This window comes from Drosophila novamexicana, unplaced genomic scaffold (genome assembly GCF_003285875.2).
Source record: "Drosophila novamexicana strain 15010-1031.04,08,12 unplaced genomic scaffold, DnovRS2.1 tig00000820-arrow-pilon, whole genome shotgun sequence".
Lineage (NCBI taxonomy): Eukaryota > Metazoa > Arthropoda > Insecta > Diptera > Drosophilidae > Drosophila > Drosophila novamexicana.
Genome location: NW_020824828.1, coordinates 2,871,221 through 2,893,968, shown reverse-complemented (window position 1 = coordinate 2,893,968; position 22,748 = coordinate 2,871,221). Strand labels below are relative to the sequence as shown.

The window sequence follows — 22,748 nt, the reverse complement described above, 5'->3', positions numbered from 1 at the left end:
GGTAATTCGGTAAGGAACCGGGAGGTGTGTCTAATCGAATGCTCTGGTATAACTATCCAAGAAGCTAGCTCTCGTAACCACAGAATATACTAAATTTGAACGTATTATTCTTCATATATAGCTTCATATATGGCCAAACGATACCCTCGGCAACTGATAAGAAGTCCATAATACATACTCCAAGCTCTCCGGTCCCCGAGCCTGGTGTGTAAATAAAAAATCAGGTGCACAGTACTCAAGTGCTACAACATGATAGGGTCGATCAACCCAGACAGAACAGGGTGTTTAAGATAGGCGAACAAAGCTGGTATAAACAAATAAACAGTCTTGGCACTCAGCTTTATAAACTAAGCAGCAAATTAATATAATTAATAATATTCTTGTTTATGATTAACAGCTCAAAAGCTGGAATAAAAAGGAATGATTAAAGTTAATCTAAAAACTTAAGTGAAGCGAATTGATAGAGCATTTATTTACAAGAAGAAATCAACTATTTACTTTACCATTAAAGATTTTATATGACAAATAAATAAAAAAAATTTAATAGCGAAGTACTTGTCGTCTTTTAAAATTAATCTATTTACCAAAAAGAAAAATCTGATGAACACAAAATGAAGGAAACACCTAGTTTACATTCACATCGACTCGACGGAAAAAATCCAGCTCGGAAATAGGCTAATTTTCAAAATTGCATCAGATATCATCATGATGCAAAATCGATTTCGAGAGACTTTCAGGTATGCATGGGTGTGCATGTATAGCACACACAAACATACATACATACATACATACATACATGCATACATGCATACATACATACATACATACATACATACAAACATGCATACATGCATACATACATACATACATACATACATACATACATACATATTTACATACATACATACATACATACATACATACATACATACATACATACATACATACATACATACATACATACATACATACATACATACATACCTACATACATACATACATACAAACATTACCAAATATACAAACACATACCTTAATATGAACAAAATACTTTTTCACAAAACAAAAAATACTTAAAGTCAAAGCAGGGAAACCTGCCAGGCTTACTTGAATTCATGAGAATCGAGGAGTAGGGCACCACCTTAAAGTAAGTTGTATTTAAATTTACTGCGTTTCTTGAATTTAACTATGTCGACACTCGCTACATTCATGCATATATACACACATAAACATACGAACAAACAAACATACATACACATATACATGCATTCATTCATTCATACATTCATACATCCATTCATAGATACGTTCGTACATACATTACTATACTTTTATATAGATGGCACGTTTTATTCCAACAATTTTAGACATACCTTACTTAAGTTAAATTTTGCAGACTTTGCAAACTTTGAAACCAACTGTTTACTGCCATGTTAGTCTGGTGGAGAGAATTTTGGGACCGCTGGATTTGCGCAAATTTATTTGAAAATAAGTAGATTTCATACTTATTTTCGGATCGGATGGTAAGCAAGAAGATAGAATATTTTGAAAATAAGTTTGAAGCCGCCAATCGGCCAAACCTCAGAACTTGATGAAGCCGATCGGATGCTAATCAAGAGGATCCAAGCTGTCCTCAAAAGAAAACAGCCTAGGCCACAAGCCAATAACGTTAGAGGAGTGTCGGGCTAGGCTCCCTGAAATCCAGTCAGCCAGAAAATATAACCGAATAAAGGAGAGAACTATTAAAGTAATCTGTAGAGAAATATGGTCTTCTCAGATATGCAAAAAATATGTCAACCAATTCTACTAAGAATCAGACACGTTAACATTCCAACCACTGACGAGGTGGCATTTCTATGAGCTAAGTATTTTTCACTCTTAATCAAACAATAAGAAAAGCCTAAAAAAAATGATTCCTCCACCTCCACCAGAAGATCCAAATTATAAATTCCTTCATACCATTAACCTGTTTTGGCTGGACCCTCGGGTCGCTTCCTCCTCTTAACTTAACCCTCCTCCAGTGGCTGAACGGAGATAAACTCCAAAGTTTTAAAGACTTTAAGGACAACAGCTTAACAGGTGGGCGGATGTGGATCGAGCGGGACAAAAGCGGAGCACTAGGATAATATGAGACGAGAGAGATCCTAGTCCGAAAAAGGAACAGCTTCCAGAGGACCAGTTGACCTTAGGCTGTTTGCATACATAAGCCAAATATTTCTTTTATTTAGAGAATATTGCCTGGGTGGCCTTGGATGTCCATTTTGGTCGAAACTTTATTTTATAGTTATATATCATATATTCCGGCGTACATCGGTTACAACAGTTGGTAAGAGATGGCATCAATGGACCCTCACGGTTACTGTGGCCGGTATTTATAATTGAATGGTTATCGATTAAGGATAACTGAAAGCCTTACCGTTTCCAATCGGACGCATATCCTGAAATCGGGGTAATTATCGCACAATTAAGCAAAAACCAATATTGCTCGCCAATCGAATAAAAAATCAAATTCCACCAGATCCCAATTACAGATAAATGCGTTGAGAAGCCGTATTGAATTTTGAATTTATTATTATTGTGCTTTTTTATATCCAAGGTTGCCATCCATTAATATTCAGATCCGTGCTCATTGTTTGGGCAGCCTTGCTTTAACCTTCTGAGGTAAATGAGAATTGTTGTTTTGTTAAAAAGCTGACCAAAATATTTTCGATTTCTAAGATTTGTCCCACTCGTCCTCAGTCAAAGGCTTAATTTGATCGCGATTATGCATGGACCGGACTATGACCATGCCAGAGGATTGTTCTTGCGCTCAGCTCTTTTTCATACCTGGCAGCTGGTGGACGAGAAGGGAAACAAGTACCCTCTGGAGCCATTCAGCGTGATCGGGAATACCGAAGGTAAAGCTAACCCGTTACGCCAAGGCTTGGCCCTTTGATTTCGATTGTGTTTTCCGCAGACTCGACTGTGTCGATTCCTTCCGTTCCGGTTCCGTTTCGTGTCGAGGCAGTGGCCTCTGAGGAATTCGATGGCTACACCTTTTACGAAGAGTGGAAAATCGAGAACATTGGCAACTTTGCATTGGCTGAGTCGGTTCTCGAGATTGGACAGGGCCAGCTGATTCAAATCGCTGGCCATCGCTTCTGGTTGGATTGGGCTGATGATGACAGTGATGACTAATGTGTGTTGACATCAAACACTCATTAAATGTTAGAAGTATAATTAGGAAAAGCCTAGCTGCTAGCATGGAAACATTAAAAATGACAACATTGTGGCTGCACATCCCCGAACATGTTCTATATAGAGGCTCAGCCAAAATTATTCCAATTCCCAATTCAATTTATTTGTTCGCACTTGTATACATATTTTTGCTTAGCATAATATACAAAGCTTAGTTATGTGCACTTGATGTTGTTGGCAACTAAGGGAATCCCGAAATCATCCCCAGCTCCTGGAGTGGTACGGGGTGCAAGCTGTAAAATAGGAACATGGAGATAAGACCTGGAACATAGAAGCAGAATGGAGCAGAATGGATGGACGACGGGATACCAGGTTCGCATTTGAGTGCTTTGGGTTAGATTTTATAATACAAACCATTTATACTTTGTCTAATATCGTTTTTGAATAAAATGGGTTTGCCAGCTGAAAAATTAAAGAACTAGTCATTTGGGTTATAGGAAAATTCTATATATCTCAAAATAAAAAAAAAATGATTGATTCTTAAATTAATGTTCTTGGTTTTCTGAACAGTCCAGGTTTTGAGCTCGACATTTTTTACCCAAGACTAGCTGCAACTTATTTGATCCAATCTCTTAAAATGTGAAACTATGTTAATAACAGGCACTCTTGCCCATGTCAAGGATTTATACTTAAGCTAAATTGAACAAGCGTTTTATTAAATCTAGAGAAGTTCAACTCAGGGCAAAACGGTTCTGAACCAAACCAGTTTAAGACCATAATTTCAATTATTTTCCTTGAGCCTCAGCTTGAACCGGTTCACTTAGATAGAGTTCAGCCAACCCGAAACCTTTAAAAAATTTGAGGAACAACGTTCCAACTAAAATCTCGGTTCTTAGATGTGCAAAATCCGGATGACGAAATGAAGCTCAAGACGAGGCATGGGCTTGAACCGTCAACCGAACCATCAGTTATGGGTTTGAACCGTCAACCAAATCAAAGCTACGAGTTTAAGCCGTCAACGGAACCACCAGCCATGGGTTTGAGCCGTCAACCGAACCAGCAGCAATGAGTTTGAACCGTCAACCTTGTTAAAATATACATTCATTATAAATGCATATCTAAATAAATATCTATGTATATAAATATATGGAAATATATAGTAGAAAATCATGTCGCTTTTGTTTGAAAGAAAGGAGTTTGTATTTTATATAAGTTCTCAGAATTTGAGCTGTGTTATTGCAGTTCATGCTATAACCTTTTTGGGGTTTTCTTGTTTTAGTTGTTTTTTTTTTTTTCTTTTAGAATTATCAATATTAAATGTATTTTTAGAGTGAATTGTAAACGATTTGCTCTTTGTGTAGTTTTATGTATTCATCGCCATTATTATAAAGCAAATATATATTATATAGCAACCGATACATCTGGTATGTACGTATTTCTTGTATACTTATTTATCTCTTGTGTTATAAAGTATCAAAAACAATTTTGTGATTATATCGGAATTAGTTTTAGCTTTTACTTGTTCTCTTGGGTTTCTTGAGTTGTTTGTCCGCTTGCATGTGGCTTTTATATAATTTGTATTATTTTGAAAATTTCCTATGCTTGACCTCTGTCGAAAAGTATTCTGGCTTTGCTTTAAGCTGTTTGGTCAAACCCGCCAATTTTTCTTATAGACATACATACTCATGTGTTGCAATGTATGTGCATTTATCTAGTACAAATTTTCGTTTTGCTTACATTTGTTTTTTTTTTCTTTAATTAATTAATAATTAATTGAGTTTATTGTGGTTCGTTTTTTGTTTTGTTTTTTGTTTATTATTTTTGAAATGACTGTTAATAATGTTGTTCTTTTTTACTGAGAATTGTTGTTGTTTTTGAATTATTATTAGGCGCTTGCAAGTATTTATTTAGCTACAATTATTATTGCCAGGTTCGTTAAGAAAATAACTTTGTTGGATATTAATGCATTTGGTAATTGTTGTTGCCGTTATTTTGTTTTAATAAATATATATATGTGTATATATATTTAATGTACTTATCAATTGTTGTTTGAGTTGTTTTTTAGTTAATTATTATTCTGCTTGAATATTTTAACACATTTTTTGTTTGGTTTGTGTAAAGTAAAATTTGTTGTCTAGATTATTCACTAGCGGTCTTTTGTTTTGTTTTGTTTTTTTTTTTTTTTATAATTATAATCTTTTCAAATATTGTTGCTTGCCGCACATTAGTTAATACTTTTAGTTTCTGTTTGCTTTGTTTCGTAATTTGCTACAGTTGGCATTTAATGAACTGTTCAATTTGTTGATTTTATTTGTAAATTGTAATTAATAATTTACTAGCTACGGATTAATAATAACAACAGACAAAAAATAACATTTAACTACAATGCACCTGCGCTAATTTTGCGTTCATTTGTTTGTTTTTTCTTTAAACATATCTCTCTTGTTGTTCTTCTCGTATTGCTTTTATTCATTTAATAGTTGAACTTTTCACCGACACTTTTTATTGCTTTCCATTGGCATCATGCATTAACATATGTATTTCGTATAAATGTATCTGCATTCCCTGTACCCAAAGGCTGACTGTGCCAGCGAAATAACTGGAGAAGCTTAGATCGAAAGGTCAGTTGATTGCGAGTAGTACGTAAACCATGTAGGAGTTCGAGTAGTCAAAAGTATTGCATATGCGTATGTAGGTAGTCCAAGTGGGCTTGGGATAGTGGTGGAGAGGGGGGGGGGGGGGGGGGGTACAGGGTATCTTAAACTGGGACATGGTCGAGTGCAGTAATTAATTATGTTTGCTGAATGTCGTTTTTCATTTTTGTTTTCAATGCATACCCTGTAATTGTCGTATAGGGTATATGGTTGTGTGTGCTGGGTGCATTAGACGTGTCAGGCTCCATAGATATCTAAGTTCTATTGATCAGCTTACTTATATAAAGCTTATACTTAGGTCGAGTCCATAAAGCTACTTATTTCCATCCGTCCGTCCGACAGTCTAGTTGCATTCCTTTAAGTTTTATATCGTTACTAAGCATTTATTAATAAAATGTTGAGTGTTTTGTTTTTGTTATAATTAAGTTTATAATAATATATTTGTATGCACTACGGTCTATGAATATTTTCGCATTTAATTGTTTAAAGTTGTTTTCAATCAGGCAATGCTACGCGCTTTAGAAGCTGCTGAGTTGTTGATGTATTTAAAATTGGGTACAGGGTATTGAATAGTCGCGAACACTCGACTATGCCCTTCTTGTCTGTTGGCCGTTACTGAGGACGGATTAACTACCAAAAAATGCAAATGTTATTCTTAAGGTAATAAAAAAGTACGTTATCTGTGTTGAACTAATTTTATAATTACATAAGGTTCATTTCATTTTCTTTGGCCAGCGGCCTGATGTTTGTTTTGTTATTTACTTTTACGATTTGTTGCATATAAGTATATTAGGCACGATTTCTCAAGCACCAGTTAGCATTAAGGATAGAGAGAATCAGGCAGCTCAACCGTAATTCAACTGAAGATTGAGGAAACCGGCCTGACTTTATGTTTTGCTTCTATCTATTAATGATTTCTTGTCTCTTAGCAAATGCCAGTGTGTGTGTGTGTGTGTGTGTAATTGTTCAAGTATTTGTTGTGTTTATCTATTACTTTTGTAATTAATTTTAAGTATCCTTTTACTTGTGTATTAAGGCAAACGCAAACGCATTTTAATTGTGAATACATAGTGTCAACTGTTAGCCACTTTTTATGTTCTACATACTTCTTAATATTTCATTGTGTTTAGAATATGCTCCACGTATTTCGGATTTCGGATTTCGTATTTCGTATTTCGGATTTCGTATTTCAGTTTCGTATTCAAATTTCGTAGCTGGCCTGAAAATGTCAGAGCTCAGTTAGGCAAACGCTTTACTTAGCATGTGCTGCATCCATATGCATGTCATATATGCATCACATATTATATGCTTATGTACATCATATGTATGTATATATATAATAATAATTCATTAATGAACCTTTTGTTTTGCTTCTTGCTAACTCGTTCAGTGTATTTGCTTGTTTTACTTTTGTCTTTGCTTTGATTAAACTAGAATGTTTTACAAACTATTATATTATTTAAGTTATGACTTTAATTATTAGTTTTAATTTTAAATATATGTATATATTTACTTTACGTGAAATCACAGTCCGTATGTGAAAAGACTTTATGTACTTGAATGATAAAATATATATATAGATATATATATATATGTATATACGCATGGATTTGTATATGTATTTGTAAATATGTATTATGTATACGCTGTATATACGCATATACCGCTAATTAATTCGTATATAAGTATGCACCCTATATACTCGTTATATATATATATATATATATATATTAACTATATTTTATGCATAAGTATCTCAAGGCTGTGACTGAAAAAATGGTGTTAACAAAATGCATATTGAGCGATGTGTGTGTGTGTGTGTGTGTGTGTGTGTGTGTGTGTATCTGCACTCAATGGATAACAATTTATTTTTAATTTGCTTTTAATATTATTTTATTTAAAATATAAACTTTGTTCTTTGTTTTGCTTAATAAAAGGCATTTGTTAAATCTTGTTCTTTGAAAAAAACTTCTTGGTTTTAGATTCAAATTGATTTTCGTTTTCTTTTTTTCTTTTTTTAACTACATAATGAGTATGTCTATAAGATTTGATTCAAATTGATTTTTTTTTTTCATATTCTTAGCTAAAATGTATTTATTTTATTTGATGCATTTTATTGCTGTTGCCTGCCAACATTCGTTAGTTTAATTATTCATTAGCTAATTTAGTTAAAAAAAAGCTTCTTTTTTTTTTTTTGTGAATTCAATTATTTGTTTTTGGCTTTTTTTTCTTTTTAGTTGATATGAGCATTCACATAAGGTTTGTGATCTTAACAATTTGTGTGTGTGTGTGTGTGTGTGTGAATAAAGCAAATGTTTAGCAAAAGCGCATTCGAGACAAAGTTAACCAAAGGGAAAAAGTGTTGAGAGCTGTGATCATTTACAGTTAGGATCTAATATTGTCATCAAAAATGGGGCACGAGCAAGTAAGCGATAGATAGTAACAAATTCCTTATAGATATATGGAGACAACTCGTTAAGAACTGTTGGTTTTCAAGTTGGGAGCAGCATTTGGATGAAAATTAATGAAATATTATTTTTGAATTGTTTCTTTTCTGTTTGTTTTGTTTTTGTTTTGTTTTTGTTTGTTTTTGGTTTAGTGTCTGGTATAACATTAGGCATTTGAAATATATATATTTTAAGTATACATAGTAGTAAATATATGCATATAAGTACTTGTGTTTCACTTTTAATTTTTATTTATTTTTTTTTCTGCTTGGTTGTGTTTGGTTTAAAAAACAAAAAAAACTTCTTACTTGCTGATGTTTTTTTTTTTTTTTTTTAATTTTTTTTATATTTGTTTTTTATTCTTGAAGGTTTGGTTTCTGTTGTTGATTCTACGTGTGTAATTAGTAAAAATTCATAAGCGCCATTTGTCAGCTGATTTGAAATCAATTTGCAGCGTTCCTTGTATACTACTTATCTAGAACGCCATGCTAGTGCGCCTGCCGCCCATGCAGCTGGGCCCGCCGCCGACGCCGCCGCCGCTTGGTCCGCCGCCGCGCATCGCACTGTGCGAAACGCTGCGACCCATGCGCGCCCCGCTGCCGCGCCGTTCGCGTGCCCGTCGCAACAAATCCGAGGTGCTCGGCCGGCGACTGCTGTTGGCGCTCGGCGAGCCGCGACGTCGGCAGCCAACAATATCGGAGGTCGAGGAGCGGCGTATGTTGCCCGAACTGCTGTCGTCGGCGACTGCCGTGGAGGACGCTGCTCCGCCGCCGCCGCCGCCAGCTATCATGTATGGCGACAGATAGTAGGGCGACAAGGTGCTCGAAAGTGCCGGCGAGCCGCTGTGCAGCAGCTGGGTGCTGGAGTTGCGTCGCGGCGTAAACGGTGACTGCGAATAATCGAGCAATAATTTCATCGACTCCTGCGCCTGCTCCTCATCCGCATCGACGCCCTCGATGCGCAGATGCGGCGGTATGCGCCTGTTCGCAGCGCCACCTGGCGCAGCCAGACCCACGCCCAACGAGGATGAGCGCGACTGCGACTGCGAGCCGGACTCGGATTTGTGGCCAGCGCTCGCCGGTGCGCCCGCACGCAGTCCACTGTACAGCGTCTTGATGTGAAAGTCGAAGGATTTGAAATTGAGCAAAGAGCGTCGCTTCAGACCCTTTGCCTGCGCCTGGCCAGCAGCCGATTCCCGCTCCTCGTGGCTGCCAATGTCATTGTTGTTAAGCGTATCAAATGGATCAGCTGAGGACCCACTTGGTGGCTCAGTTGCTGCTCCTGCTGCTGCTCCTGCTGCTGTTGCTCCTGCTTCTGCTGTTGCTGCTGCTTCTGCTGCTGCTGCTGCTGGTATGGCTAGCTGCTGATAATGTTGCAGTTTGTGTTGCTGCTGTTGCTGCTGCAGCTCATGCTTGCTTATTGTTGTTGTCATAGTATTGCTACTTAGGCTAGTTTTACTGCTAATCACTTTCAAAAATTTATTATCATTATCTAAGGACTCCTTTCGTCACTGAATAACACAGAAACCCTGCTTTGCAGCCTCCTTGGCATCCGCCTCCTCAATGAAAGCCTCCTCCTCCTGCTTTGGCGAATCGGCACCGCAGGGCCCACCGCCGCTCAGGCTGAGTGGGCCCTGCGGGCAGGCTGATTGTCACCGAAGCGCCAGTGTGGATATCATTGGCGGTCTCACCGGTTTATTCTCCAATATCCGCTCCAATTCCAGCATTACGCTGGACGACAGCCGCGGCAATAGCTGTGGCAACAACAATTTCATGATCAGCCCAATTGGAGGATATGTAATTTGGCTGCAAAGCAACTCACCTGCAACGATTGCAAGCTCTGATGCAGCTGCTCCGCCGAGGTGGCGCCCAGCAGAAGGCACTGAACGGGCTCGTGCTTCAGTGACCAGGCAATCGACAGCTGTGTCGGACTGCAGCCAAGCTTCTCGGCCAGCGCGGCCAAGTCACGCAGCCGATCGCAATGGCGTCGCCCCTCCTCAATCCGATCCTTGCCCCAGCTACCCTGCGGCGACAGTGCGGCCTACAGGGGATCTCTTGTTGCTGAATATGTAATAATATGCGTTATAAGCGAACTCACATTGCGATTGATCTCATCCTCGGTCCACGAAAAGCTCTTGGTCTTGAATGAGCCCTTGGGCAAAAACAGTTTGTCCCCATTCTGCGTATCACTCAATGCCATGGACAGTGGTCCCCAAGCCATCAGACCCACGCCTATTTTGTTATACATCTCGGGCAGGTAGAGCTCACACTTTTCGCGACAGAACATATGGTATTCCGACTGCTCAACAATCGGTGTTATGCAGTTAAACTGCCGGCAGTTGGTATACGCCTCCATTATCTCGACCTGAGACCATCTGGCGGTACCCCAATACATGGCCCAGCCTTGCTGGATGACATAGCTCATGGCTCGCACCACTTCTGCAAGCAATGTTCAGTAAGAGATATACGCATAAATATGGGCACAGCTATAAATGAAGTTCGAATAGTATCACAAAAGGTTTGGGTATTAGCTATAAATATAGGCATAAGTACCGATGCCTATAATAAATATGAATTTGTGTAAGGAAATTGTTTGATATTAATATAGTAATAGGAACAAGGGTAAATAGTTGATACATATTAGGCATATTAGGCCCATATTAGGCCTATAATAAATAGGCATAAATATAGGCATAGAAACTGGCATATGTATGTCTCTGATCTGTAAATATTTACACATAAATATGGACATGAAATAAAGGTATAAAAAAAGCAATAACTATAACTCCTGCATAATTTTTGACACTTCTTTCCAACCATTTCAGGCCCTTGGGAAATATATAAATTCCTGCTCGATTTTTGTCGATTCCAGTCAGTGGAGTGGATTTCCCGCAATCGGTGAATTATATTAAATGGTTTCACATAGGTATTTCATGGATATACAAATATGAACAAGTATAACTAGCGAGTGGTGTTGCCCGGCGTAATTAATTTTCTTCTCTTGTTTGACTTTTCTTTTCACCCATTTCAGGCCCTTGGGATATTCAAATATTCCTTTTCTACTTTTCCCAATTCCACTTAGTGGAGTGGTTTACTCGCAACCAGTGAAATTATAATGAATTGCTTTTAGATATTTTTGCACCGATTTTTCATAAGTTAAATTTAATAATTTAGAGCTTCGTAAGCGTACGAACTGATTTAAATGTAGTTAAAGTATAAGTGAAGAGTACCCACCTTCCATGGGACACATGGGATCTGCCTTGTGAATGATGACAATATCGATGTAGTTCAACTGCAGACGCTGCAAACTGGCTCGCACGCACTCGATGATGTGTTTGCGTGATAGGCCCCGCTCCTCGGATCTGTTCAATTAATAAACACATAAGTGTGACAACTTCCCAAATATAATTAGCTATAACAGTTGCACTTACTTGGTGCTCCAGTACACTTTGGTTGTGATCACATAGGTGGTTCGCTTCCAACCCGTGCGCTGCAATATTTTGCCAATTTCCGTCTCAGAGTGCGCCTCGGAGATGTCAAACAGATTGATGCCGCTGTCGATGGCCAGTTTTAGTATGGCCTCGGCCTGCTCATCACTGACGCCCGGCGAGAACACTGGCCATGTGCCCAAGCCCACGTTCGAGATACGCAGACCGCTCTTGCCCAGATTCTTGTACCGCAAGCCGGGCGTGGGCGTCGAGCCGTGCCGCAGCGGCAGCGCCGGATTGGAGCCCAGGCTTATCGAACGCCCTAAAGCGGTGACAGTGGCGGCAACAGTCCAGAGATTGATCAGTATGTCAGGGTTGGGTTGGGTTGGGTTCGGTATGCATGCGGCGGGAAACGTTTGTTTATTGTTATTGTTAGCGCATCCCACTACCGAAAATAAAAACAACCAACAAATCGTGCAACAACCAGCATAAATCAAATGAAAAACATAATACTTTAAACGTAATCTATAAAACTATTTGGGATTTGGGATCAAGACATCTTTTCCAATGTGCTACAACTACGTGTACTGAGGGTACTTTAGTTACTGTGGATCGAAGCGAAGCGAATGCTTAAAGCATTGCTCCAAACACAGCCGCATCCGATTAATTTACTTTCATAACTAGTTTGGTTTAAAATTAATCACTTTTGAAGGAGATTCAGACTCAGAGTTCACAACTTTTTTTTAGGAAAATCTATCCATGGCTTGGAATAATTTCAATTGATCGGCTAGCAAAAGTCTGGGTTCATGCGTAAGACCGGGCCAACGAACCGAAAGTCAGGCAGTTGATTTGAATTGTAAATCGAACCAACAACTTCTCTTTTATTGGTTTGCAGCACTGCTTGTAATATATTTGAGAAGCTTATGTCTTTTGGGCGTCATATAAATATTCAAACGAAGCATGCATATGTCGATATATAACGATGGAAAGTATACAGGCAGTAGGTTTTTCAATAGAGGTTAAGAACATTTTCTTTTAGCAGCTCGTACCACTTGAGTTGATTCGTGTTCAAATGAAAAACTCTATACGCGTGCACCACTAGTCAAAAAATCGGGTGTTCGAGTGCAAGTATGTACGGGTACTTATACGTCTTTGATATGTATGTATTGTACATATGCAATTATAGAAAAAATACAACAAGCCAAGCAATCGAAGAGTATCAACTAAAAGAACAAAAAAATTATAAGGTTATATAATAGTGAGAAATTCGATACCGAAATCAAGATGACCGCCCGTACCACTGAACTCCTCCATGCAGTCGAGGGACGCTATCGGGGCCCGGCACCTGCAAATGGATTATGAATTGAAATAATAATATGCTTTGGGAATTTTGTAATAAAGTTTTGCTAAATATCCATGACAATTGATTAGTTAAATAATATCGATAATCGTTTAATAATCATCTGAAACAGTTGAAAATCAATATTTGTAAGTAACATATATACGTTTTACCGGGGAATATCCTTATTACAACTATCGTTTCCATGCAAACTATCTTGCAACTATCGCTTTCGATAGTTTTTCAATGCAAGCGCTCAATGTCAACTAGGGATTAGACAAACTCGCTTTACCTGTAAATGGTCACCGGGTTCGAGTCGTCGCTCGCATTGTCCATGTTGTTGTTGTTGTCATTGTTGGTCGCCGCCTGCGCGGACGTGGCGCCCATTACGAAATTCAATGTGCCTGGCAACGTCACGCCAGACACATTCAAAGTACCGCTATTCATGCTAACCACTGTATCTGACGCTGACGCCGCAGCCGGCTCCGTTGCCGTGAAATTCGCTGTGCCTAAGATGACAGGCGGCTGCAGTACCGTTATGGCTGCACCGCTACCATTGTTGCCAACGTCGCTGTTGGCAACGCCGCTCAGGCCGCCCGACTCGTGGCCCAGCAGCAGCGGGGTGCTGGCATTGGGCATATCATGTTGTTGTTGTTGTTGCTGTTGTTGTTGCTGTTGCGTGTAGTCGAACGTTGTGTGCGTGGCCGTGGACCCAATTGCGTTTGTATTTGAATTTGAGTTTGTTGCTGTGTTTGCGTTTGTGTTTGCATTTGTATTGGTGCTGTTTGTTGCCTGGCTGCCATCGCCATTCAGACTGCATACCATGGACATCTTGAGCGGCTCTCCCGTTAACCGTTAACTGTTAACCGTTTCCTTTGCTTTCACATTAAATGGTTTCCATCATTATTCTTATTTTGTTTTTTTTTTTGGCGTCTACTTGAATTCCGTTTGGTTTTCTGTTGATTTCTTAACTGTTTATTGGATTTGTACACTAGTTTTTCTTAAACTTGACTAATAATCACAATTTGATTGTTTCACAGCAGCTTTTAGCTGTAGCTGCTACTTTAAGGCAAGTCCAGTCAAAAATTTGTTGCTTTGGATTCTAGAGTATGGATTAAACATTCGTTTTGATGCCGAAACCACACATATGGTACACACATATGTACACACACACACACACACAAAAGTAGTTGAAGTACATTTGTTCGAAATATGCCCTATGAAATATGTATGTGCCTAATTCAGTATATACAGTTTTTAAATGCATTAAATAGTACGAATTTCTCATCCTACAATTTTGAGAATGGACTCTTTTTAACATTCGTCACAAACTATCTGCATTCCACATTAATAAAGGGCTCTAGGCCCTTTTGTGCACCTCCAGGGTATTAGGCTGTCGAGTTACAATAGCGGGCATCGCTTGCAGTCTTTTTTATTATGGCTTTTCCATAGAAAACAATGGGAAACTGTAAGCGGCCACGGCCACATCCAGGACAACAGCACTCTCACAAAAGGCTGTTGAAGTAATGGGGTCAAAGTTCGTGACACCAACAAACTGTGCTGGGCCACACAGCACAATGAAAACATATGATTTGCCTATTCCAACACACAGAAATGATACTAGTTGAATGGTAGCTAACATATTTATCAAATTATCTGAGCAGCATGCTATTGTTATGGTTATTGTTGAAAATGAGGCAGTTACACACTACACATTTATATTTTTAATTGGTAAGGCAATACAACAATTAAATAGATTGACACTCGAACCGGGTTCATTCATTTTTCGTGCACAGCCTTTTCTCTGTATAAAGCTGACAAATGTTGATCAATGATGACTCGAGGTAAGGTTTTCTTTTTCGTTGTTTGAAAACAGTTGCAAACGTGACCTGAAACCAAACATTAGCCTATTGGCTGTAGAACCAGGGCCAGCCTATGCCACCTCATGTGGCTGGTCACGCAACAAGAACAAACAAAAAAAAAAAACACAGAGCCAAGGGCTAAAATGCAAATTATTGTGCTCCGTAAGCAAAAAAACATTATGACCCAGGCGCAGCATTGACTTTGGCTAAGAACCAATGCCTAATTTTTATTACCGGCCCGCCGGCCCGTGACTTCTGGCATGCTGACCTTCGGTCAGGAAAGGATATATAACCAAAGTGCCGCCAACCTGAGGCCCGGTAACTACACAATTTCTGCTCAGCAGTTCCGAATGGAAACAACAGCACACACTATGGATATTGCTTACATTATTCGCATATTTATTGATTTTATAAAAGCAGCTGCAGGAAGTGAGTGCATTAAGCTCTTCAACAGCGTATTTCGATTGCTGATTAATTTTTAATTACAATCAATAGCAACAAATATTGTGAGCACTTATTCATTACGAATAATAATTGTGCACTTAAACAAGTCTGCAACCTGGCTTAAAAACGAACTGGATCTGGTTCAGCTGAATAGCGCACAAATATTAATACTCTCATTATGTAAAACGAACTAGTTACCATCAGAAACTTGTTAAAAATGCTAACTAACTTTTGAACCATCAATTCGATTCATAGAAGTTGAAAAAACTGGTTCACTTAGCGAACCTTAAATCATTGTTCGTCTTTTGAAGCGAACCACTGAAAATTATTGTCCCCGTTTCATAGATATCATATACTCTCTGGTAGGAAATTCGCAATATTTTTAAAATCTTTTAATATATTAATTTTAAAAGAGAACGAGAACATAGTTCAACAATGCATTTTTGCATTTTTTTTTTTATTTACTTATTGAAACCGCACTGAGAGAGGCCACTTTGCTCTATAGAAAAGGTGGACGCACACAAACATCTAGCGGCTGTTAAATATTCATATATGTATATTTAAGTGAATTCAATATTTGTTTTGGGCACTGCCAGCCATTATTATGAAATGCGGCGTTGCCAGAGTTGATTTAGCATGCAGTTAAGTTGGCTGCAGCTCGCAACGAATTAAAGCTCAAGCGGTTCATAGCTACTATTTGCCAGATCTCTATTTTATGCTGTTATTCAACATTTATTTCTGAAGTTCTTTGAATTTTTGAAGAATGTGGCCAAGAACTCTCTTAAAATCACCGATACGAACATTAACGCTAGTTATATACTGTCGTCTCATCTGATAAGTATAATAAGCGCTTAGCACATGAGGTGTGCATTGTGGGTTTATATGAGTGCTGCGGGGCGGGGCAACGGCCGGGGGCGGGGGGCGTTAGGCGACTAACTAAGCTTTCGATTTAGTGCATTGTGTAATGTGGTATTAGAGACAATTATTTTTAGATTAACAGCAGTGGATGTTAAGCGCGTACAGTGGCTCCCGAATGTATGCTATACTAAATTGCCGTTGTGTTAAGTGCACACGTAGCTGTGAGATTTTGTGACAGATATGTGTGTGTGTGTGGGTGTGTGTGCATTATATAGCGAGTCCATTTATTGATTTTGTTTAGCGTTTAAATTGTCTCATTGGGGATTATCTGTTCAGCTGTGACCTTATATGCAGCTATATGCACATATATGTCTATATATATATTTATCCTTAGCCTTGCTTTGACATATTTGGCCTATAAATTGAAAGTCTAGGCCACGCTCGCGCTGGCAGTTCTGGCTGCTGTTTGTGTGCTTCTATGACAACTGAACCGCACGGCCCGCAATTACATAAACCCAACTGCTGGGCCAGGCCCTTGATCTTAATACCAGCCGCGCTCCGCACAGAGATTTTGCGGTCGGCCTAAAAGCAACAAAAATAAAAAGCAAATGGGAAAAATGAAAATAAATGCAATTTTTATGTTTATGCACTTCGTTGCAGCTGCCACGGACGCGGACGCGGAGGCGGAGGCGGAGGCGGGCACGGACGAGGACATGGACATCGTGGCTCTGGCTGCGAAACCTCCCCACCGCCCACCAGATTGTCAAGCCTTGACTTGTCTTGCGCTGATGCTGAAAATAGCCCACATCCACATCCACATCCATACACACAAGCACACACACACACACGCACACACGCGCTGCGCATTGTTACACTATATATTTTTTATTGCGGCACTTTTCAAGCCGCGTTGTTTTGAGCTACTTTCTGTTGTTCTTGTCTTTCTCACACCCCTTGTCTTGCCGTGAGTTTACACTACCAGTGTTGCAAAGTGTTTTACGAGTGCGGCACAAGCCAACGTTAGCTTGGAAATGAAATTGCGAATGGCAACTGCAGTCGAGCTTATTTTACCTCTGTTCTATACTGCAAATGTCAGTATTAATTTGTAATAGAGCTTGCAGGAAAAAGGACTTTGCGAATGTGTATATCTGAATAATTTATATATACTTATATATACATATATATATGCGCATATGTTTCAAATATTTGCACAACTGGCATTATACTGGCACATGCCTGTATGTGGTGGGCATTACATTAAGCTCAGGTGATATTTGTTTGTATTGCTTGAGCTATACTTGCCGCAGATGCACAGATGCATGTAATTGCTTACAGCTGTAAGTGTGTGTGCGTGTATGTGTGTGTGTGTGTGGAGGGGGGGCTTGTTGCTGGCGCAGCACGTAGCTGACATTATAAATAATAAAATAAATACCTAAATACGTAGAAACTTCACACTCACACACATTTATGTAAGTTTTCGTATAAATGAAAACAAATGGAGCCGCATTTCTGCTGCTAACTGGTAACTGGTCGATATGCCGCATTTGCTGTGTCCCTGTTTTAACTGCAAATTACCCTGACCAATGGCCAGACACTTGCACAGCAATGTTGCCTGTAGTAAAGTGAAATTGAAAATAATTAGGAAATTGGCATTGAAAATTATTAAAGTACTCTTATACTGCCAACGCGCCAATTATATACACATATTAATATTCTGCTATGTCCCCCTAAATTCCAGTTAATTTGTTTATTAGCAGCAAATGAATGAATAAATAATGAATAATTGTTATTGTTTTCTTATTTAAAATCCTGGTTAAGTGAGCTAGTGAGCTATAGATACTTTGTGTTTTCATTTATACTAATTGGTTTTATCTCAAGCTTATTGCAGTAAGAAACGTGCCAAACAATCGATACAAAAGTTAACTAAAGGCCGCCAAATCGCGTAAATATTTTCCAATACCTGTTCTGTCGATCGCAACACGCATGTTTACGTGTATGCATGTGTGCGTGTGTATGTGTGTGTGTGCGTGTGTGTGTGCATGTGCGAGCTAGTTCGTGTGGCATGCAACATTCGAAACATTCAAACGCTTGTCATGTTTCTATGAGCAAAAGATCAAATGACACCGCATGCAACCAAAAAGACTGCACGAAAACACGACAAATCAACTCGATATAGACTCAATTATATATGAGGCAAGCAATAAACAAATAAGCACAAAATAATCAAATATAATGTGGACATTTTTGTTCCTCTTTATTTTTATTAAATAGCTTGCCGGGCCTCTGTTGCCCTCTGCGGCATTTGGTTGTCGTTGGCTTAAAGAAGCGTCGGGCTCTTGAACAATGTGTTTGAGCCTTGACAAGTTTTGGCACTTACAAAGCGCTTACAAATTTGTTTTGCCTTTGTTGTGCATATTATTTACATGTGTCATTCATCTCAGCTGTCAGCTGGCCGAACAGAGGGTGGACAAATTGATTGACGAGGACTTTGGAATACAAATGCACAAAATACGTATATCCCAAAGTATCCACATTCGTTTATATAAGTGACATGCAGGCTTAAATGCATTTAAACACTTTCCAATTTGATGACGAGTGGATATTGAATCCTATTTTGACAGAAACCTGGCTTATTGTGCCCTTGGAAACTTGGATTAGTCGCAGATGCTTTGTTTGAATAATTGTAAATAAATAAACGAGTGCCGCAAAATGTCATAAGGATGTTGCCACGCACAACATGCCACATGCGGCACAGGCGCACTCTCCCGCACGTGTGTGTGTGTGTGTGTGTCTTACACACGTAGGCTTAATAGGCAAAAAGTCGTTACTTCTCCAAGTAAATTTCTTGATGTTTTTAAACTTTAGTCAACACAAGAAACAAGAAAAAAAAAAGAAATTTTCTATTGGAAACAAGAGATCGAGAAATCCTTTATAATTGGCTCAAACACGTTTCTAATACAACAATCATTAAGATAATCAATTGATGTTATTATTATTTGTTTTTTAAATATTCTGCAATTTAACTATAGTTGAATCGCTTTTCGTTTATTGTCGACGCGTGTGAACAAGATGTTCGATTTGGTGGAAAGATGAAGACCTGTGAACACTTAAAGATGCTTTCAGATGCTGGGACAAAAAACTCAAGTAGTCTCAGCGAGCAGGAAGAGCAACTGGATGGAAGCCAAAATTGCATCAATGATATGTTACGTATGCAAAACACTAACAAATATAGACGACTTTATGGGTAGCAGATAAAATCGAGAGCCGACAAGATATCAGCCAGATATAACATATAAGCTATAGTTGATAGATATACATGTATATATATATATAGATATATATGTTTAAATATAAATATGTGCATGTAAATAAACAAGATTCGGGGAGCTGGGCGCCGAATGTCGACGAATCATTTATGGCACTTAACGGGTGCAATTCACAATTTGATTCGATTTGTGGATATTGTTACATACTCGTGTGTTGTACATATGTATGCCTATTTAAATATATATATATATATATATATATATATATATATATTGATATATAAGCATGTGCGTTCTTGGACATTTTTTTAAGCACTGTATTTTATAAATGTTTACATACATAAATACATACATATGTGTTTTATGCTATTCACTATTGCTAGTCTAGAATTTATGAATGTTTTAAAATAAATTTTTTTTATTGTTGTCGTTCGCTTTTTCAATTCTCTTATTGTTTTTATTTGTTTCTTATTTTTGTATGTTTTTGCCGCTTTAGCCGCGCACCGTGGCCATTCGTTGCGTCTGACACGCGAAACACGTAACACCGCAATGAAGTCGACAGGCGAAAGACAAAATATTTTGGCCCGCAAGCCGAAAACAGCAAAGCGAAAATGGCGAATACGCTGGCAGTGACAGAGGCAGAAAGCATAAAGCACAAGGCAGAAAGCAAAAAGCAGACTTCGACGAGCGACCGACCGAAAGACCGACCCACCGACCGACCGACCGACCCACCGACCGACCGACCCACCGACGGACCGACCGACCGGCCGACCTGGCGCAACGGCCAAAACACACCACGAACAAAAAGTTGCTGCAGAGCCGGGCGGCGGGGCGCAAACGTGTGTGCGAATAATAAAAAAAATAAAACACTGGCAATGGCAACGGACGAAACAAGAAAGCGGCGGCATCTCGGCAACGGCATCGGCATCGGCATCGGCATCGGCATCGGCATCGGCATTGGCATCGAAACGACGACAACAACGCACGTGTTATTTGTACCAGCACAAAAAAGCGGAGAAGAAAAAACAAGGAAACAACAATAAAATACAAGAAATTGTCGTAGAAGCGGCAAGGCAAGAGACTAAGAGAGAAAGTGCGAGAGAGCGGCACAACGAGAGGGAGAGCATAAGAGCATAAGCCTAATAGCACGCGCAATTGCAATTGAGTAACAGAGCCCAGCAGCTTTTTTGGCTCTCTGTTTTTGTGGTGAATTTGTGAGCGGCACACACGTGTTCCAGTTTTCGAGCGAACCATCCCAAAACCGCAGTGCAGCCCATCAAGCCCACAAAAAAAGACGCCCTGCCCCACCACCAACACTTTGGTAGGCACAACTGTGCGGCTCTTGTTACTATGTTCTGTCCAAAATGTGACTTCGCAAGGCAAATGGAAATGGACACGTACATTGTCGTATATACGTAAGCGTACACATACATGTGTATACATGAACATATACATATATAGTTACACATGCCATGTACATACATATGTATGTTGTACTCATGCACAATTTGTGTCGAGTCGCAAGTGGCCACACTTTTTTTCGGGCTTAAGCATAGCGAAAGCTGAGTTTACAGTTTGTTTTTTTTGTCATTCTTTTTTTTTTTGCCTGATGTACTTTGTAACCACACACAGAAGTCCACCCTGACACAGATAGCATATAAATATCATATTTAGGGCGAGCTATGCATACAGAGCAAACGCCGGGGAGTGTATACAAGTTAGCCACTAAGTCTCAAGTGGGACAAGCTGATTGCTTAGAGCATAATTTATTTAATTAACCTGTGCCAACCACGATAAATGAATCAAGGCAAACAAAGAAAAAGAAGACACAAATTGAAAACAACTTTTTCAGCACAATAAAAACAGTTATGATCGGCTTTTATGGTCAGAAATGGAACAGTGCAAAAGTATTGTACCACATGGCGTATGGGTAATAACAAACGTATTCCATATTTTACTTAAGGTTGTTTACTTTATACTGCATGATTTGTATATGATAAATTGTTAGTTCAATTTAGGCCAGCTACAATTGATTAATATTTTCTTTGACCACGTTTCTTATAATTAATACTATAGTTTAAAACTTGAAAAGTGATTTGACTCTGCAACTGTCGATTAACTCACGTTTGAAACCATCTTAATGGCAGTTTTGATTATATATTACCCAACCTAACCCAACTAGAATCTTAAAGTTTTTATTTTAACTACGTGTCGTATGAGCAATGTAATGAAAGCCTTGAGAAAACATACTAAAATATATAATTGTCATTACCAACTTAAAGACTCAATGAGTTAATCGTCTTAAGGGCATTTTTTATACTTAGTTAGCTCGAATTTGTAGGATTTTTACCACGTGTCGGATGAGTTATATAGTAAAAGACTTTTAAAGCAAATTACTTGCACTTGTGATTGGCGATTAACTCTCTTATTAAGCCAACTAGAATTTTTAAGAGAAAATTTATTTGATTATATAATTGACATTATCAAACTAAAAAACAACCTTAGTTAATCGTCTTAGAGGCATATTGAAATTAATATGCTTAGTTAACTCAAATTTGTACGATGTTTTTATAACATGACGTATGAGTAATATAGTAAAAACTTTTAAGCAAATTACTTGTTTGATTGCCAATTAACTCTCCTATTAAGCTTTCGCATATCTAAGTGTCTTTATATTTATCAGCTCGCTACAAGTTGACCGATTTTTTACCACATGTCGTATGAGTAATATAGTAAAAGACTTGGAAAAATAACTTGTCGCATGAGTAATAAAGTAGAAGGCTTGAAAAAGTAAATCGATAGAATACAATTATCAATTAATATATCTATTAAGTCCTGTCGTGGCATTTTAAAATATTTATTAAATATCTAGCTTAATTGACAGAGTTTTTTTTACCACATGTTGTATGAGTAATAAAGTTGCACACTTGATAAATATCTGAATATGGAATTGTCATTTAACTCACGTTTCGAGGGCTTTTTAAAGTATATATTAAATAGCTAACTAAACTTTCAAAGCGTATTTTTTTTATACCACATGTCGTATGAGTAATATAATTGTCAATTAACTTACGTTTGGAACGACGGCTTTGAGATTATAATATTGAAAAGCCAACTAGAATTTTTAGGTTTTTTGATTTCTCAACCACGTGTCGTATGAGTCTGGAGAAAATGATTTAAATATATGTATAATTGCCATTACCGACTTAAAAAATCACTTAGTCGATCGTCTTAAGGGCACTTTGAAATTAATATATTTAGCTAGCACGCATTT

General features: G+C 38.4%; 3 protein-coding genes across 5 annotated transcripts; 1 reads left to right on the top strand and 2 right to left on the bottom strand.

Moving 5' to 3' along the window:
- Positions 1-2,566: 2,566 nt before the first annotated feature.
- LOC115764356 lies at positions 2,567-3,582 on the top strand. Of its 2 annotated transcripts, none has more exons than XM_030707314.1 (3): positions 2,567-2,661; positions 2,740-2,897; positions 2,957-3,582. In XM_030707314.1, exons 2-3 carry the CDS (start codon positions 2,765-2,767, stop codon positions 3,175-3,177), a joined length of 354 nt encoding a protein of 117 aa, XP_030563174.1. In that variant the 5' UTR covers positions 2,567-2,661; positions 2,740-2,764; the 3' UTR covers positions 3,178-3,582. The 2 variants fall into 2 exon arrangements, with proteins under 2 accessions (XP_030563174.1, XP_030563173.1); XM_030707313.1 differs by having other exon boundaries at positions 2,571-2,661; positions 2,719-2,897.
- Positions 3,583-8,601: 5,019 nt separating this feature from the next.
- Positions 8,602-9,594, bottom strand: LOC115764312. The gene has a single exon (XM_030707251.1). It carries the CDS (start codon positions 9,192-9,194, stop codon positions 8,754-8,756), a length of 441 nt encoding a protein of 146 aa, XP_030563111.1. The 5' UTR covers positions 9,195-9,594; the 3' UTR covers positions 8,602-8,753.
- A 49-nt stretch (positions 9,595-9,643) lies between these two features.
- LOC115764310 (voltage-gated potassium channel subunit beta-2-like) lies at positions 9,644-19,924 on the bottom strand. Of its 2 annotated transcripts, none has more exons than XM_030707249.1 (8): positions 19,827-19,924; positions 13,337-14,146; positions 12,980-13,050; positions 11,709-12,027; positions 11,512-11,639; positions 10,376-10,713; positions 10,100-10,318; positions 9,644-10,031 (listed from the first exon to the last, which is right to left on the bottom strand). In XM_030707249.1, the coding sequence occupies exons 2-8, from the start codon at positions 13,873-13,875 to the stop codon at positions 9,930-9,932; spliced, it is 1,716 nt and encodes a 571-aa protein (XP_030563109.1). In that variant the 5' UTR covers positions 13,876-14,146; positions 19,827-19,924; the 3' UTR covers positions 9,644-9,929. The 2 variants fall into 2 exon arrangements, with proteins under 2 accessions (XP_030563109.1, XP_030563108.1); XM_030707248.1 differs by having other exon boundaries at positions 10,376-10,716; positions 19,827-19,922.
- Between the last annotated feature and the right edge of the window lie 2,824 nt (positions 19,925-22,748).